This window comes from Herpailurus yagouaroundi, unplaced genomic scaffold (genome assembly GCF_014898765.1).
Source record: "Herpailurus yagouaroundi ecotype Mexico unplaced genomic scaffold, PumYag 180, whole genome shotgun sequence".
NCBI lineage: Eukaryota > Metazoa > Chordata > Mammalia > Carnivora > Felidae > Herpailurus > Herpailurus yagouaroundi.
In genome coordinates, this window is record NW_024412411.1 from 22,716,241 (window position 1) to 22,735,712 (window position 19,472).

The 19,472-nt window shown below is 46.0% G+C and overlaps 1 protein-coding gene across 15 annotated transcripts in view; it reads left to right on the forward strand.

Annotated features, from left to right (window-relative positions):
• The window catches only part of AMOTL1 (angiomotin like 1), a 159,393-nt gene that overhangs the window by 68,650 nt on the left and 71,271 nt on the right, over positions 1-19,472 (forward strand). For 12 of the 15 annotated variants that reach the window (XM_040489654.1, XM_040489656.1, XM_040489658.1 and 9 more), the window contains 2 exons: positions 13,702-13,851; positions 17,936-18,872. In XM_040489654.1, coding sequence (XP_040345588.1) covers positions 13,702-13,851; positions 17,936-18,872 — 1,087 coding nt within the window. Of the gene's footprint in view, positions 1-123; positions 233-3,547; positions 3,619-11,245; positions 11,357-13,701; positions 13,852-17,935; positions 18,873-19,472 lie in introns of those variants that run through there. The other 3 variants (XM_040489662.1, XM_040489661.1, XM_040489663.1) reach the window with 3 other exon arrangements.

Below are 19,472 nucleotides of genomic sequence, written 5' to 3' on the forward strand. Positions count from 1 at the left end.
TCTGTGTCTCTCAAAAATGAATAAACATTAAAAAAAAAAAAAAGAAATTAGTACTTGTTGACTTTTGGTGTAGCTTCAAAGAACAGTCACAATTATCTGGAATGGCTATCATAATACTCCTCCTTTTTCCAATTACATGTTCGAATGAGGCCACATTTCCTTGATCTTCTTCAATAAAAATCCTACAACAATAGATTGACAGCAGGAACAGATATGAAAATCCAGCAGTCTAGTAAGCCTTACCTTAAAGAAATTTGCAAAGTTGTAAAATAATACTGTTCGCACTGCCTTTTGTCTTAGAAATGAGTTTTCATAAAAATGTTTTGTGTAACTGAGAATGGGTCCATTGTTGTTTTGAAATGAATTAGCATATATTTTAAGATTTCTCAGTTTCCATTTCTGATATGGTAAGAAGGGTTAGATACGGCTCACAGAAACAAAAGCTTATTGGGTTCTCTGTAATTTTTAAGAGTGTAAAGAGGTCCTGAAACGAAAAAGTTTGAAGACCGTTGGTGTAGTGGTAAACACTACATGCTCTGGGGCCAGACCAGCTGGGCTTGAATGCTGGTTTTGCCCTTTAGTAATTGTGCAAGTTATTCTCAGTGCCTTAGTTTCTGCACCTGAGAAGTGAGGATAATCCTCCTAGAGTTGTGAATGCCACGAAATCGGTGTGTATGCATTCTTTTAGACCTAGGGAGAAACTATGTAGCTCTTGATAGATTGTTTTAGAGAGGTCCATGATCCAAAGCATTGAGGCCTAAGAGAAGAAAGAGGTAAGCATAACCCCTTAGCACAGTTACAGATCTAGGTGTGCGTGTCCCGAGAGGGACCTGAACACTGGTGTCCCTGCTCGCCAGTCCGTGCTACCTTGAGTTTGCCTGCATCACCTCATTGGGCCACTGTTGGGCAGTTGTCTGCCTTAGAAGTCTGGCCTGGCAGATTTGGGTTCCCATACTGGGCACTGTCTTTCCCCTGGCAGATGCTTAATGTCACAGATGTTTGTGGAATGAATGAGTGATTGAAAGCACGGACGGATGGATTAACAGATGGATGAAGTAGCGAATACTTCTGCATTTTGCTGCCAATCAAGTTCACCAGACCCATGATCTTTTGTAATGTGTAGGAATTATAAGAAACCAAATACTACCACAGGTACCTAGGTGTTTTAAAATACCGCTTAAATTCCGTGGAATGCTTTGGAACAGTCAAAACCGAATTTGCATCTCAGCCTTATGGCTGTGAGCTGTGTGACCCAGAGCGTGTCATTTATGTTTATGTTTAGGTAAAAAGGAGATAATGAGACCTAATTCTCAGAGATGTGAGAATTACCTGAGATAATGTTGGTATCATGTATTGCTCGATGAATGTTATGTTCTATGCCTTCCTTCCCTGTAAAATTAGCTGCTTATCTTACATGACTGTGACGTAGTGGCTGTGTGTTTTTTGAGTTTCAGATTTAGCAAGCATTTGTCTTGTAATATGGTAGGCATTTTCTCAGGCTTTATCTTATCATGTTGAATTAAATATCTTTGTTTTTAATTTTTTTTTAATGTTTATTTATTTTTGAGAGAGACAGAGAGGCAGAGCGCGAGCAGGGGAGGGGCAGAGAGAGAAGGGAGACACAGAATCCGAAGCAGGCTCCAGGCTCTGAGCTGTCAGCACAGAGCCCGATGCCGGGCTCAAAGCCACAGACAATGAGCTCATGACCTGAGCCGAAGTTGGCCGCTTAACCCACTGAGCCACCCAGGTGCCCCTGGATGTATTTTTTTGGTATAATCGCTTTATTGTATCTTTAGAACAATACTTGAGATGTAGCTGAAATAGCCATATTCCCTTACCTGGTCATTCAGGTTAGCAATTAGAAGGGCACTACAATTGCTGACTTTACTCTGAATTTATGAAAAAGTAACACATTTACACAAAGAATTCTTTACCAGAAGAACCGATTCAGGTTGATTGGTTTGTTTGTTTTAGGAAGAGTTGTTTACTCATCCGTTTGCGTTCATCAGATCCGTCATGTTTTGGCTTCAAGTGTGATTGATGGACAAGATTTCAGTTTATCACAACTTTTTTGGAGTGCATGTGTCATATCAGAACTTGTATGGCAGAGAAGCGTAAGCCTCCTAGACGTGACTCTGTATTCAAATCAGCTGTCAAGTGAGGCCAAAATACATTTGGTCTGCACATGTGGAGATCCCGACAGGCCTGACATGGAGCTTGGAAGTGACATTTTTTTTTTAAAATTTTTTTTTTAACGTTTATTTATTTTTGAGACAGAGAGAGACAGAGCATGAACGGGGGAGGGTCAGAGAGAGAGGGAGACACAGAATCTCAAACAGGGTCCAGGCTCTGAGCAGTCAGCACAGAGCCCGACGCGGGGCTCGAACTCATGGGGACCGCGAGATCGTGACCTGAGCCGAAGTCGGACGCTTAACCGACGGAGCCACCCAGGCGCCCCTGGAAGTGACATTTTTAACACGGAGCACAGGTGACTGACACAGCACAGCCTTGGGATCCACTGTTAAAGTGGAGACACCATCGTGAAACTAATATGTGGTCAACGGAAGGGATGGGGAGGGGTAGCTTCATCAAGTGCCTTGGTGTTCTGGTGATTGGCAGAGAGCGTGCTATTATTACTTGAAGCTTTTGTGAAAAAGCACAAATGAAATAGTACTGGATGCTTCTCTGCCTCATATAGTCCGAGAAAAACTTTCCTAGTACCTTTCCCCATTGCCCACAAGCAAGAGCATATCATTAAAACTCTCCTGATTTAAAATTAAAAAAAAATTTTTTTTTAATTTATTTTTGAGAGAGAGACAGAGTGTGAGTTGGGGAGGAACAGAGAGAGAGAGGGAGACACAGAATCCAAAGCAGGCTCCAGGCTCTGAGCTGTCAGCACAGAGCCCGATGCGGGGCTCGAACGCCCTGAAGTCAGACGCTTACCGACTGAGCCATCCAGGCGCCCCAAAACTCTCCTGATTTTAATGTAAGAAATTAGTCAGGAAAAGAGGACTCAGAATTAAGTGTGCGTTATTGCGGAATTTTTGGAAGGCAGAATGACGTTGCAAAAAAAGCTTTGACTTTGTCTGTGCTGCTGGCTAGCTCTGGGCCTCTGGGCATTACTTAACCACTGTGAGCCTAGTCCCTATGTACAAAACGGAAATAGGGTGTTGACAATTACACATGACGATTTTTATATCGTCCCTACACTCAATAGGCCCTCAACAAGTGGTAGCTCCTTCTACTATTGATTATACTCTTATTACTAAAGGGATGTTCAGTTTTGGGGGAACATTGGTTGATTTGAATTATCGTGTCTAGTTATGAGTCAACATTGACTCCTGAGGGAGGTGAGTACAAGAAGACACAGTGAGTATAAGGAGACGGGGAGGGCGGTGGAAGGAACCTGATGGAAGGTCTGAGCTGCTCTTGTCCTCTGTGGCTCAGAGAGGGAGCCTTGAGAAGCATAATTATGCATTTATGTTGCCATCTTGTGTCTTGGGGTTTATTTTAAGGTTTCTCATCCTGTTTGTTTTCCTTTGTTCAGAAAAGATTAAGTACTTACTGTCTGCCTGCAGTGATAGAAACACATTTGAAAGCAATGGAGCTCACATGCCAGTAAGTTTTTTTTTTTTCAATGGGAACATAATGTATGCCAGGGCCACCCAAACGAATACGTTTCTGGTCCTGAAATTGATTAAAGATTATTGAAGTTTCACTTATTTAATTAAATATAGGGCTTATTTATTAAAACGCACCTGAGTGCATAGTTCTAGAGATCGACTATATACTGTAGTGCCTGTAGCTAACAATACTGTATTTTTTATGCTTAAAACATGCTAAGAGGGTAGATAGTATGTTAAATATTCTTATCACACACACATATTAATAAAGGAGGTGGGAGAGGACTTAGAGAGGTGATGGGTATATCTGTAGTCTCGATGATGGTGACGGCTTCATGTGTGGATACTTATCCCCAAACTCGACAAGTTTCTATGTTAAATGTGTACATTTTTTTAATTATCCATTTTTTAAAAAAATATTTATTTTGAGAGAGAGAGAGAGAGAGAGTGCGTGTGAGCAGGAGAGGGAGAGAGGGAGAGGGAGAGAGAGAATCCTAAGCAGGTTTCATGCTGCCAGTGCAGAGCCCGATGCTGGGTTCAATTTCATGAACCCAGAGATCATAACCTGAGCCACAATCAAGAGTCGAACGCTTAATCCACTGAGCCACCCAGATGCCCCTAAACATGTACATCATTTTCAATGTCAAGCATATCTTGATAAAAAAAATTTTTTAAGTTATCTGAAGTAAGGAATTTCTAGAGTCCAGGTACTTCTTTTTTTTAAAAATTTTTTTTTTCAACGTTTATTTATTTTTGGGACAGAGAGAGACAGAGCATGAACAGGGGAGGGGCAGAGAGAGAGGGAGACACAGAATCAGAAACAGGCTCCAGGCTCTGAGCCATCAGCCCAGAGCCCGACGCGGGGCTCGAACTCCCGGACCGCGAGATCGTGACCTGGCTGAAGTCGGACGCCCAACCGACTGCGCCACCCAGGCGCCCCAAGAGTCCAGGTACTTCTAGTTTTAGATAGGTTAACTACCAAATATATCTACCTGATATAAAAATTATCATATTATGTACAATTTGAGTCAAGGTAGTTAACCAGCCTTTGGATTTCATGTTAAAATCCAAAATTAAAAGATGATTTTCTCTTTGTAGATAAAATCTTTTTCTCATGGGATACTCATGTGTGCTTGTGGTGACTCTGCGTGATAGGTAGGGACTAGGATGATTCCTTCTTCTTATGGTGGGTGACTGGGCACCCCCAGAGAGAGGTCTGTTGACTCTGGTCCTGCTCCCAGACCTTTTGAAGAAGCATGCACCAAAGCCTGCATTTAGGGCACAGTCCCAGGACACAGGGCTCACCTGCAGGGGTTGAGCAGAATGAAAGAGCACCTTCCTCTAAGAGCTGGCTTGTGTTCTCCCTGTGCCGACTCCCTGTGATGTCACTTCAGAATCGTGGACAGAGCCCCTACAGGAAATGGATCATAGTATGCTTGTAATTAACGTGTTTTAGCACTAGGTGGCTTTCTCTCGTTTTTGTTCCCCAGTAGCTTTTACCAAGCCTTGGTCTCCTGATTGGTTTGAAAGAGACAGAATCATCTTTGAGCTACTTTCTGTAGAATTAAGAATATGCTTATAACTGGTTATTTAAAAATGTATCTTAATTCCATCAATATATATTTATTGAGTGCCCATTATGTGCTAGAAACTAGCACGTACTGTGAACATACGCAGATGATTCATTGATTCAATAAACGTGTTTGGAGCTCTTACTGTGATTTTATTTCTGCTAGACACTGGAGAGACAAAGGTGAATAAGATATGGTCTTCTGCTGCTGATCAACTTACGAGTTAACAGGGAGAGAAAAATACGAACTAAATACATAGGCAGTTTAATAGTGGCAGAAACATGCATGGAATGTGATGGGAGCACAGATGAGTGGCATATAAACATTCGGGGGGCAAGGGGTAGATGACTTCCCAGAGGAAGTGGCACTAGATAGAGCTTCAGAAAACTTTCAGACTATTTATTATTTTGAAAGAGAGAGAGAGCACTAGCCGGGGAGGATCAGAGAGAGAGAGGGAGACACAGAATCCTAAGCAGGCTCCAGCCTCTGAGCTGTCAGCACAGAGCCCGGCGCAGGGCTTGAACCTACGCACTGTGAGATCATGACTTGAGTCAAAGTCAGATGCTTAACCGACTGAGCCACCCAGGCGCCCCGTCAGCATACATATTTGAGCATTGAGTGAGTATGTGCCAAGGAAAGAGTTTTCCGACTTGGCGAGAAAGACCTTCCAGATGAAGGAACCTTTGAGGGATCACAAGTATTTCTTTGGGGTTTGTGCAAAGGGTATTTGGGGCAACAAGGCAGATTGTGCTAAGTCATGTAGTACTTAGGATACAGACAATGCTGAATTTTTATGATGGGGGTCAGAACAATTAATTTGTTTTAAATGTAAGTCTCTATCAGAAGTTCTTGATTGTAAGCACAAAGTGACTTCGGCTAACTTAAGCAAAAGAGGAATTTATTGGAAGTATATTAGGCAGCTCACATATTAAGAGGAAGGCCCAGAAAATGGGCAGGAACCTAGGTGAAAATACACCAGGAACCCAGCCGGGGACACGGTGTTTGTCTTGTGAGGACCGATGGCTCCTGGAACTCCTGGTGATACTGTTACCACAGGTAACTTACCTGAACCTTTTGTCCTTGTGTCCTTTCCTCAAGACTCACAGTCTTTGGCTAGAATATCCAGTTGACTTGAGCTTAGGCTGTTCTTGTTGCTAGAACACAGAAGGGTACTTTTGGCTTCTGTGATGGGAGCCAGAACCTACCCCCAAGGTTTACACAGTGAGTTCAGGGTTTCCTAACACTGAAAGTATTTTAGAGTATTGTGATTGACTCTCAGGAACATGCTGGGTAGTTGAATCACCTATTTTCGAAATTATTTTGCATTTCTCTAGTGTTACGAAAATAACGAACTAAAATTTAAAAAGTTTATTAAAAAGCTCCCTTAAATACTGGCTTCTGAGTCGTCCTCCTCCTTACCCATATCCAAGTGACACTGAACTCTCCATTCCTTAAAGAGATGAAATACTTTCTTCTTCTTTTTTTAATGTTTATTTTTGAGAGAGAGAGAGAGAGAGAAAGCACGAGCCAGGAAGGGGCAGAGAGAGAAAGAGGGAGAGAATCTCAAGCAGGCTCCACGCCACCGGCACGGAGTCCAACACGGGGCTCCAACCCATAAACTGTGCGATCACGACCTGAGCCGTAACCAAGAGTCAGATGCTTAGCTGACTGAGCCGCCCAGGCGCCCAAGATGAAACACTTTCATGACTCAATCCCTGTGCTTCTCCTTTTACCTCGCTGTGTTGACCTCTCCTTCTTAGCACCCTCTCCTCACCCCACAGCAGGTTAATATCCTCCTCACTTTTTTCTGCTCAGCTCACCTGTCTCTTTCTTCTTGTCATTTCAGCTTGCTATCACCTCCCTAATCAACAGGTAGTGATGGATTACTTCTGGGCCCCCAAAGCTTTGTGTCCCTTTAGTTGAGCACTTACTCTGCAATGAAATTTGGGTGTGCACGTGTGCACGTTGGTCTCCAGAACTAGAGCATGATCTCCTGAGGCCAAGGACGGTCTTACTCATTTCTTGTATTTAGAGCTCCTAGCACAGTGCTCTGTTGACTGCATTGTTACTTGAAAGGGTTAAGCATACGTTCCGTGTTTTGGTTCCCACTGATGATGTCTCCAATATTCCTAAAAAAGCATTACCAAGTTAAGCTTGCCTTTAAAGTTATTAATCACAAGTTCCACTTCGAGAAAGTCTAAATTAAATAGCTATTAGTGTATTTATTATTTTATTTGTTCGCTACAATAGACAAGATTGGTCCGGGGATCAGAATTCCCACTGGGTGCTGAGGTGGACATTAGGGGTTGGGAATCTTGGAAACCTTCCTCCCTCCCACCTCTCTCCGTCCCCATCTTGAGTCTCAAATAATGGTTCCTTGGGTGAAAGAGATATTCCAGTGCGTGGAGGTTCCTGTTTCCTGTTTAAAAACGTGTATTGCAGGCACGTATTCCTAGAAGAGGGTGCCCTGACCTGTCCGTGCTTCTGCACTCAGGTCTCAGGCTCCTGGAGTGTGAACTGGCCAACCCACCTGGGCTAGCTGGGTTTCGAAAGAGTTCTTGTGAACAGACTTGCCTTTATTTTTCAGGCACTGGTCATGGGTTCTCCAGGCCGCTTCAAAACATTGTTTCCTAGGGCATCTGTCTCCCTGAGCAGAGTATTCCACTCCCCCCGGAAAAACCTCCAGTTCTGCCAGAATCAAAAGGCTTCGTTGCTTACATTTGACTTTGAGGCGGCTGGCACACTCAGCAAATTCCTTAGCTCTTTGAAAGGGAAGGTAGAGGCCACAGGATTGTTTGTTGCTATGTTTAAAATTTCTGTTACAAAGTTATAGGAGGCTAGACTAATCTAAAGGGCGAAGTGGTTTTTAAATGCATTAGGGGGTTTGGATTAGGTGGGCCTGGGAGAAAAGTTTTGGGCTTTGGGGAAAGAACACCTGGGAGTTGTTTTGCAGTTCGTGGAGGGTTTGAGGAATGGGCCTCTGGCCTGCAGGGGAAAGCAAGTGCCCCCCTCATGTTAGGCAACATTTAATGGAACATTTAAAGGAACATTCCCTCATTTAAGGAAAAGTGCAAGGGGTCATGGGGAACTCCCGGAGACTGGCTTTGGGGGGATCTTTGACCTTTCCTTTAAACTTGGGCCCATTCCAGAGGACGGTGCCGTGTTCTGCATCGGCCAGCAAGGAGTAGGAGGGGTATCCCTTACAGAAAGGGGTATTTCCTTGCAGAAAGTGGCAAGTATGTGGGTGGTGCCTGCCTTCCAGCTTCCCCAGGACGGTAGCACCAGACTATATTAAATGGCTGCTATAAACTACGAGACAGTTGGGGGGCACCTGTGTGGCTCAGTTTGTTAAGCGTCTGACTCTTGATCTCAGCTCAGGTCTTGATCTTGGGGTCTTGAGTTCAAGCCCCACCCAGCGTTGGAGCCTCTTACAAAAAAAAAAGGCAGTTGATGCTTAAATGCTAAGTTGTGAGCTCACATCATAACTGGTACCCTAGGTGAGGGAAGGAAGGCCAGTATGTGTGTATGTGTGTGGGGGGGTGTCTACACGAGGTGGAGTGAAGAGGTTTGTTGGGGTGAACTGTTAAGGACCTGGGGAGAGGAGTGTGCAGGCAGAAGGCATTCCCGGCTGGAACCTGGAAAATAGGGGTGACATGGTCACGGGACGCTGGGATGCTGAGTAGAGCACCCAGGCTGTTGACAGCAGAGGAGCAGCCAGATGGCAGGCGGCCTTGAAAACGAAGCAAAATTTGAACTTGAGACCCTCGCCAAAACAGTTATGTGCAAGCGAGTGGCCTGCCGGAAGTGGGATTTGAGGACAGGAGCTTTCCTAGTTCTGTGAGTGTTGGATGATGATAAGGTGGCAATTTGAGCGTCCTCCGGTGTTTAAACGCAAAGGACACTTCTGAGCCTGTTACATTAGCCTCTTGACAGATTCACGATCTGATCTCAGGGAAGGAACTAGCTACAATGGAGGTGGAGCAGATGAGAGGCGATCGCCAGGTTTCTGCGCCCTGTGCCCACCCCAGAAGACTCACTTCATTTTACCTTAATTCATTTTAACTTCAACAGTGATGCCCTTTGTTAGTGCTGTATTGAGTAAGGAAAACAAAAAGTCTTGTTCAGGGTCACATTACCTAAAGGCGTCTGGACGGTTACAGAGAAAGTAACAGCATAAAACCATAATGGGAAGGAAGCTTCAGCACTTTTAGAAATAAGCAGTCACGCTCATAGAAGCAAAAGATTCTTCTGGTCGATACGCGACACGCAGGGTTTGTAGAGAAGGGACCGTTCTTGGTGAGATGGATCACAGTCACTATGAGGCAGGAATGGGGACCCCTCAAAGCAGAATTCCAGACCCTCACCCTTTGTGGCGTGCAGCGCGAACAGATCCCTGGCTTTCCTTCAGGGCACGAGCCATAGGAGCCGCCAGAAGGGGGCCCTGTAGACGGGGGACTCCTTTACACTGGCCTTAGCTGGTTTTCCATCGTTTTTGCCGGTTTCCCCATGCAGACTAAAGCTGTCAGTGATGATTCTGGGACAAGGACTGGTTTGAAAGAAGCAGGTGACTGCAAATTGGGAAGTCGGGAGGACCCGGTGTGGAAACAGTCTCTATGAAGCCCCTGGGGCTAGGCACGTGCCTATCACACACCTTGGAGCAGGATCCTTGATTGGCTGCGTGCTGCCCTAAAACACGCCCTGTTCCTGAGCCCCTGGGCCGGAGCCACGCCCTAGAGGCGGGGCTTCCTGGGTGGGAGTGGTACCTGGGAGTGTCTGGCTTCTCCTAGTTTTGCTCCTGGGTGTGGAGAACGCTAACAAAGCCAACGGCATTCCCCTTCGTATGTTGTCCTATGTCGTGTAACATAAGTCACATGTTTACTTCCAGTTTCTCATGTCAGAGAGCCTTGACCCCATTGGGTAGATCTTGTACCCTGCGTTTCGCATAAGAAAACACACCGGCTTTGTGCCATAAAGAGTTCCTAGTGGAGATTCTGAACTACAATAGGCAGGGAAGGATTATGTGTCTGTGGGACTAAGGGCGAGGCCTCCCTTGCATTTTTGCTCTGCAGCCCAGCAATCCGATGCAGACCCAGTGACACACATTCTTGTCATTTTACCTTGTCTTGTAGGTGACGAAGCCACAAATAGCACGAGCCCTGTAGGGTATGTCCGTGCTGGGAGCTTCTCTTGGTTCTCTCGGTGGAGCTGTGATACCAGGCCTGTCTGCCTGCCAGGCCGTCTGCTCATCTGCTGGGCTTTTCTTTCTTCAGCTCCTAGGAGTGGGGGCAGCGGTGGGAACGTAACTCTCCAAGAATGTGTGGGACACCCCAGCGTACAAAAAGAAAGAAGCCTTAAATGATAGTTGATATGTATCTCTATACACTCTGTGGCCTGGAGCCCTTGAACCTGTTCTCATGTGGCAGGCCATTGGATAAAGATGTGGAAAATCAATTTGTACCAGTGTTGTTACTGGGGTTGGGTTCTTGGGGCTCCACAAGGATAGAAACTTAAGGCTGGACCCCAAAATCAAAGGCACGGGCAAGGCTCTACTGGGGCTACAGCTTGAGCTGAAGGAGACTCAGCACTAACAGAGAGTGGTTAGACTGGCTCGCTGGGACACAAGGGAGTAAAAGTTCTAGAGCAAAAACTCCCCCTCAGGTTCCCACTCTGGCTTAATATGCTAATGAAGGGGGGGGAGTACTTCATCTTTTCTTTTTAAAATTTGTTTATTTATTTTGAGAGAGAGAGCACACAAGCAGGGTAAGCTTATTTATTTTGAGAGAGAGAGTGTGGAAGCAGGGTAGGATCAAAGAGAGAGAGAGAGAGGGAGAGAGAGAATCCCAAGCAGTCTCTGCACTTTCTTTCCAGAGCCCCACGCAGGACTCGATCCCACCAACCATGAGATCATGACGTGAGTGGAAATCAAGAGTCCCTTGCTTAACCGACCGAGCCACCCAGGTGCCCCCAAACGTGCTTCATCATGATTGGTTGGAAGGGCCTCGTCCTGATTGGTTGATATTGGCAGGCAATTCAGGCAGCTCATTGGTGCTTTTAGGAGCCAGGGTCCTCTGTTTTAAGTCCAGCTTGTATGCGGGGCCGCATCTTGGTTCTGCTCTCTAAAAGAAGCGATTTAACAGTAACAGCCAACAGAAAGCGCCCGAGGTACATAATGTTTTCCACTTGGGGCTTGTTCTCATGGTCCCTAACTGTCTCATTGTGGTGATGAGAATGGCTTAGTGTAGAGGTTTTAATTAGGTTCTTAGGTTGAAAGCATATGTCTGTACAGAAACACACACACACACACACACACCCTACGCACTCCTTTGTATGCATTTACACATACACATATATACCCTTAATTAGGCCTCAGTTTCATTAGCAGCTTGCTCTCGGTTTTCATTTAAAATTTATAGTCCCGTGACTAGACGGTGTCACCCAAAGCGACATGTGCTTGCACGTGGCCATTCCTGACCCAGATCCACTATGAGAAAACACCACTCTTTGTTTTGTTGAAGTAGGTGGGTCCTCAACACCTCTCTGGCGCTGATTTGGTGGGGGGGGGGGGGCGCGGAGCTGAGGGCACAGAAAGGTGTTTTCGTGTTGGGGGATTTTTGCCAGCGTGCACTGTTCTCCCTCCAGCTTAGGGCATCCGACCTTTGGCTGCACACTGGAATTGGTTGAGGAGTTTTACATACAGGAGCCTGGGCCCTATCCCCCGAGATTCCAATTGACTAGGTCTGGAAGAAGCCTGGGTATTAGGATTTTAAAAGTTCCTCTCGGCAACTGTCATGGCAGCCAGGGTTGCACCCTGCATTTCTCTAATTTTCCACCAGCATTTTCCACCTGCTGAAGTAGAAGCCAGGTCAGAATTTGCCTTAGGATCTAGGTCATCTGTGATTCTTAATTTTAGCCTGAGACTTTTAGATTTATAGATGCAGAAGATGAGGCCCGGAAAGGGACAAGTTTCTTCCAGGGTAGTCTTTGCAGTTTGGCCAAAGAGAGAACCCTGACAGGTAATGTCATAGGCATTGGAACTACAATGTTAGACTGATCTCCATGTACTACACCATTCATATTTGGTTTATATTCATCTTTAGGTTGAGAGGCACTACTACATTATTTTAGCTTTACAAGATAAATATCCTAGCTGTCAAAACCTTTTTTTTTTTTTTTTCGCTCTAGTCCACACATGCCTAAGATATATGTGAGCAGAGTTGCAAACCCTTCCTTGTGTGTTGAAGAAACTGAGGAAGATGATGACTAAATCTCCATCTATGGCCTCAATAACTAGTTACTACTAGCTTTGGCCTTGTGAGAAAAGAGCTGATAAAAAAACCCAGCAAGAAATTTCATATTACTTTCAAATTAGTTTGAGGTTATAGCTGAAAAACATTTTTGTTCTAATGGAATTATCATTTGGTCAAGGATTTTAATTTAAAAAGAAAAGCATGATTCTTCCCCTGGAGTAAACTAAGCTACTTTTTTCCCCCCAGGTTTATTTATTTTGAGAGAGAGAGAAAGAGAGAGAGAGAGAGAGAGAGAACGCAAACAGGGGAGGAGCACAGAGAGGGGGAGGGAGAGAATCCCAAGCAAGCTCTAAGCCATCAGCACAGAGCTCAATTCGGAGCTCCAACTCACAAACTGTGAGATCATGACCTGAGCCAAAATCAAGAGTTGGATGATCAACCAACTGGGCCACCCGGGTGCCCTGTAACTAAGCTACTTTTGCCAAAAAGAGCCTTAAATGTGGTGTCCAAGCAGAGAAGTCAGTGCAAGGGGGGAAGAGAGCAGGGGCCGGGCTGCTGAATGTTCCCACGATGTTGTATGTGCCTATCAGTGTTATTGTAGTGGTATCTCATGTTCAGTGCCCATAGGATTGAGTACTGTGTCACATTTGATTGGAACAGGAAGCGCACTCTGGTTTGTGTGTGACGGAGATAAAGTGGAAAGGCGGTGCTTGGTAGAGGGCCGGAACCCATGACCCGGACCCACACTGCCACATGGGGCTCCAGAAACCTTGAGCGGAGCGCTCTGTCCTGGGCTGGGACGTGCTCGTGCTGACACGTGGTCTAGCAAAATGGCCAACCCCTCTCTGCATCTTTTAGGTATTCTCCTCTCCCCGTTTTGGTATTTCCTTTGCTGGCCTCCCCACCTCCCTCCTTTCTGTCCCCCACCTTGACCAGCCCAAACTTTGGGACTCATCCAGTTCTGCAGAGGGCTTGATTTTTGTCAGTGTGGCTGCTGCTGCCGCCCTTGGAACCGGGTTGTGTAAAAGCGTCATGACTTTACTCAGTGTCTCTTGAAGATTGTTATTCTGACCTCATGGGTCATTTTGGTGGGTGGCTGGCCTTGCGATAATTCTGAATGGTAACTCTGGAATTTTATGAATCAAAAAGGCAGCTCCGAGTCGAATGTGGGAAAATGCCTCGTGGGCTCTCATGAGTCACACAGGAAGGAGGGAGAGGAGGACTTCGGTGGCACTAATACGCACATTGCTTTTTCCCCAGGACCCTCTCCTGTTTGTTACCACTCCGGTAGTCCCACCCCGATTCTAGAAGACCCCAACTACTTTTTCCCAGATTTCCAGCTCTATTCTGGGAGGCGCGAGGCATCTGCTTTGACGGTGGAGGCAAAAGGTGGCATCAGGGAAAAAGTTGGTAAGTTCTTTTACCGGCATTTGGTTTGGAAAAGCAAGATGATCATATGTTTCTGATTTTTAGCCTTTTTTTTGCATAATTTTTTCTGTAGCCTCGCTTTAAGAATCAGCCAGTTGTATTATTGATTGTCTCTTTATTAGTAGGTGCCTTATTTTTAATGGTTTTGCTATGGCGTCAATAGACTATTTTACGATATCATGTGACTCTCAGCAGAGTTCTTATTGCAAGAACTTGAGAGTTACACCATTTATTCCCTAATTTTTCTCTGATTCCTAAATACTTTTTTTTGTACCCTTTCCCAGAATCTTTTTTCCTTCTCTGCTTTCACTTTGATCTCTTTTTTGCAAATAATTCAGAAGCTCAGAAGAAATCCAAAACCATAGTAGGGAGGAAGCTGTTTCCTCTATGAAAACTTCCTGCCTATTTTTGAGGGCTTTTGAGATTGGTAAAACTGGAAGGGAATCTTTAAAATCACTGGAGGGAAGGATCTCACGGTTCTTGGCAAATGTGCTTATGAAAAGGGAACTCAGCAGATGAGACCCCATTCCTTTTATTATTCATCCCCCCAAATCATTTTCTTTTGGAAATATATTTTTATTAAAATTTATATTCAAGTTATTCACAGCATTCATTTTTCTTTGAATTTGCTTTCAAATTTCAGAGCAGTTATTCTGAGGGTAAGGACTGTGCTCTCTTTACCTTCTGCCTCGGCACCTGTCAGAACGGGTGTAACAGATTGGCAGTCAGGATTTGCACAGTGAACGTGTGGCCCATTTCAGCCCGCATGGATCTCTTCATCACTTATCACAGTTATTTGGCAATTCATCTTATGTGGACTTCGAACAATCTGTTTTTAGTGTTTAAAATTTTTTATCGTTGAGCTTTGGGTTTATATGTCAGTTATAATACATGTTCTCTGAAGGTAGGGAGTAAGTTCGCTTTTACTGCACATGTGGTCTTGCGAAGCAGATATGAAGCCTGCCCATTTTACAGAGGAGAGAGGTTCAGAGAAGCCAGAAAACTGGCGTGAGATCTCATAGGTGTGATTTGGGATTGCGGGGGCGAGGCAGAGTGATATGATCAGAGCTGAGCTTTAGGAACCAGCCTGCACAGTTTTTGAATTTGCTGGGCAGGTATTTTCTGAATGCCTTCTGTGTGTCAGGGTTGTATTATAGGCACTGGGGATACAGCAGGTGAATATTAACAGATAAAGTTTTGCTGTCCGGTTCTTGAATTCTAGTAGAAGAAGACAGATAAGAAATGCAGTGTGGATCGAAGAAAGAGATCAGAGGCAAGTGATATTAGGAGGCTATTCAGGACATCTAGGCAAGTGGTAAGGAGAGCCCAAAACCAGGACGTGGCTGAGGGCATAGAAGTTAGGGTTGCGGTCTTTTGCTGTCTCAGAGACACTGAAAATGTCATCTAGTGCCACCTTTTCTCATATTTTAATGCCAAAAAGAGTAAAAGTGATGTAACCCTTGACAGCCCATGCCAAAAAAAGGCACAAAGCCAATGACATATATCTGTATATATGCACATGTGTACGTGCAAGTATACGTATATCTATATATTTTGTAAGCATACCCCACCACCGTTATTTTTTCTCGTTTCACTGTGGACTGAGAAAAACCAGCTTGGCAGTTGATCAAATGTGGGGAGAAAAGGAGACAAAGGGCCAAAAGTTCATCTGAAATTTCTATCTGGATGACTCATAGATGATAAGGATGTCACTTAGAGAAAAAAAAAAAAGAAATCCACAAAACAAAGAGGCAACCGTGGGGAAGAAAGATGTTTTGAGGGGAGATGATGTGTTCTCTGTACATATAGAAACGCAGAGCCATCATTGCATGGAATCGTAGAACTGAGGCTGTTTGGAGATGGTCGAGTTCTGTTCTGTCAATTTGCAGAGGAGATTGAGCTCAGAGACAGTAAACGATTTGCTCAAGGTCATGCCAAGGTCATGCCGGTAGTAAGAGCTAGAACTTTTACTGTTTTCATGCTGTATAATTTTCTCAGTACACTACTTATTAGTATTGTTGTGAGATGGATACATTGTATATTTCTTGGCATTCATTAGGTATTCTTTGCTGCTTAAATGTTTGCTCCCCCATTACGCACTTCCCTGGGTTATGCACTTCCTTGGGTTGCGCACTAGGGAGAGCCAGATGAGGTGGCATGATCCTTGCCTTGAAGAAGCTGAGAGTCTTGTGTAAATAAACCATTTCCATCTACCATGATAATTGCTGTAATGGTGATATTGACAAATGGAGTGGGACTTAGGAGAAGGAGGGCTTCAAGCCTGCTGGGCTGCAGAAGGACACGATTAACTCAGAGGCAGCTGTGAAATTATCACGTACAGCACGTCTAGGAATGTCCCAAGGAGACATGGTGAGGTGCACCTTTCTAGGGAGAGGGAGCCAAGGCCTAGAGGCAGGAGGGAACTGACATGTCTGGGAAGTACGTGGTCTTAAGTGCTGGTGGCCTGCACTGTTGCTGGATAAGTAAGGCCATACCTGCTACATCCTAGGGTAGAATGTCAGTTTCATCTGGTAACTAACCCCTGAGGAATCTTGTGCAGGGGAGTGATATTATTAGGTTTTCGTATTCGAACAGTCTCTCAGGGTAATGTGGAAGATAGGTTGAGGTCTAAGGGGTGGGTTTGGAGGTGGGAATGAGAGGCGTGTCAGAGAACTAGATAAGGAGGCTGCTGGAATTGTCTGGGTATGAGACACCAAGGGCTTTGCAGTGTTGTGGAATGAACACAGATTTTGTTGTAGAATGAGTCAGGTCCTGGTTCTGGCCTTTGCTGCTCCTGTGACATCTGTCATTGCCTTCTCTGAACCTCCCTCCTCATCTGTAAGATAGGGGAAATGGATATCTGTGTCGTATGATTTTATGTGCCTCATACGATTTTATGTGGAATAAACAAAATAACGTATGGAGAGAATTTAGCACAAAACTTGACACATCATATGCACTTTTCAAATGGTTCTTGGGGTTGTATTGTGGTTATTAATAATAAACTTGGAGATTGGGATGGGAACGAAGAAGGTTGGGAGAGACGTTCAGGAGGTGGAATTGACAGGCTGACCCTGGATGTTGGAGGTAGGGGAAAAGGAAGGAATTTTGGAAAACTCCCAGGTTTCTGGCTTGGCAAGGAGTAGATGAGGCAGGGATATGGGGTTTGGTGAGGGTGAGGTTGGGGGTGCGGAAGGCATGTTGAGTTTGAAGAACTAATGGACCGTCTGCTGGTCGTTGTAGGTGTGGGTCCTGAGTCAGTGGTTGAAGACCAGTGGCAGGTGTGATGATGGAGGAAGTTCTGTTGAGTGAGGGTGGAGGGCATTCAGGGCAGAGTTGTGGGAAACACCAGAATTTAAGGAGCAGGTGGAGAAAAGGGAGTCAGAGAAGTGCACGGAGAGGCAGGGGCTGGAACCAGGGCGGGTGTTGGGAGGGGGAGACCTGGATGCTGAATTAGGAGAGCATTTCAAGAAGCAGATGATCAACGTGCAGAATGCTTCAGAGAGGTGAGGTGCATACCACAGGAGGTGGAAAATCCTCATTGGGCTCGGCTGCTAATCAGAGCAGTAGGGAGGGTGTTGAATGGAGCATCTGGAAAGTGAGACCCGCGAGTGCAGATCGCCTACTGAGGGCAATCAGAAGAGAAGGGGAGGAGAGATACACGGGCGGCAGTTAGGGGGACATGGGTAGGGCCAAGAAAAAGGGGTTGCTTTTTGCTTCATCTTGGTTTTTGGCTTGCATTTATTTTTTAAGATGGGGAAGATTTGGCGTGTTTGTGTGCGGATGGGAAGGGGAGTGCCGGTGGGGAGTTTAAAGGAAGGGGAGAGGGGAAGGACAGAGCAAGGTCCAGCAGGAAGCGGGAGGCCTGGCAGTGGAGAGTGGTAGAGACGCTCTGAATTGGAGAAACACTTCCTGAGAAACTGCGGGGTAAATCGAGGTGGCAGGGTATTTGAAATCTTGTCTTTAAGTGCTACTGTGGCTCGAATGTTCATTATTCACCATGCATCAGCAGGCCGGTATTCCTGTGGAATATCCTGATACCTTTTCTCCCGCGTTTATCTTTCAGTTGAGGATCCTCTGTGCAGCTTCCACTCCCCAAACTTCCTGAGGATCTCAGAGGTGGAAATGAGAGGTTCCGAGGATGCGGCAGCTGGAACAGTGTTGCAGCGGCTGATCCAGGAACAACTGCGGTATGGTACCCCGACCGAGAACATGAACTTGCTGGCCATTCAGCACCAGGCCACAGGGAGTGCAGGACCAGCCCACCCTCCAAACAACTTTTCTTCCACGGAAAACCTCACCCAAGAAGACCCACAAATGGTCTACCAGTCGGCACGCCAGGAACCGCAGGGTCAAGAACACCAGGTGGACAACACGGTGATGGAGAAGCAGGTGCGGCCCACACAGCCTCAGCAGAACAATGAGGAGCTGCCCACTTACGAGGAGGCCAAGGCCCAGTCCCAGTTCTTCAGAGGGCAGCAGCAGCAGCAGCAGCAGCAGCAGCAACAGCAGCAGGGGGCTATCGGCCATGGCTACTACATGGCTGGGGGCACCAGTCAGAAGGCCCGGACTGAGGGGAGGCCCACGGTGAACCGCGCCAACAGCGGGCAGGCACATAAGGACGAGGCGCTCAAAGAGCTTAAGCAGGGCCACGTCCGCTCACTCAGTGAGAGAATCATGCAGCTGTCCCTGGAGAGGACCGGAGCTAAGCAGCACCTCCCTGGCTCAGGGAGCGGAAAGGGGTTCAAGGCGGGAGGGGGCCCCTCCCCCGCCCAGCCCGCAGGCAAAGCGCTGGACCCCCGGGGTCCTCCGCCTGAGTACCCCTACAAGACCAAGCAGCTGATGGCCCCGGTCAGCAAGACCCAGGAGCATGGACTTTTCTACAGTGACCAGCACCCGGGGATGCTCCACGAGATGGTCAAGCCGTACCCTGCTCCTCAGCCTGCGAGAACAGAGGTGGCCGTGCTGAGGTACCAGCCGCCCCCGGAGTACGGGGTCACGAGGTGATTATCAAGCCCAGAGGTTTTAGTCTGGCGCGTCAGAATTCAAGCCATTATGTTCTTAGTGCTTGTTATTTTCAAGGCATGTTAGGTTTTTGCCATCAGTTTTTTGTTTTTTTTTTTTCCTGTGCATAATATTTAATAAGCCACTTCTTGGCCAAAATACATAGAGTGAAACAGAACAGAGAGCAACTAGGGATATTCTCCAAATGTAACAGAAGGCGACTGGGGATTTCTGAGTCGAGGGGAGGAGACTCCGTTGTTGGCTGTCCTGGGGAGCTGTGCCCAATGGCCAGGCAAGGCAGCAATATTCCTGGCTGGCTTTGTGGAGAGTGTCCAACTCCCGGAGCATGTTATTACCGTGGGGTTTTATGGAGCCTTTCTTCATTGTAGATTGGAAAGGAAAACGTAGTCTGATGGCTAGAACCGAGGAGTTAAAGAGGCCATAGAAATCATGTAGTCTCCCCTCCATATTGAACAGATGAGAAACTAAAACCTGGAGAGATTCATACATTTCCACAGCCCACAGCTCCGAGGCTTCTGGAGCTAGGCTCCCGTGTCCCGACCGTCAAAATCTCTCCCCTCCGTTGTGCTAATTCTAAT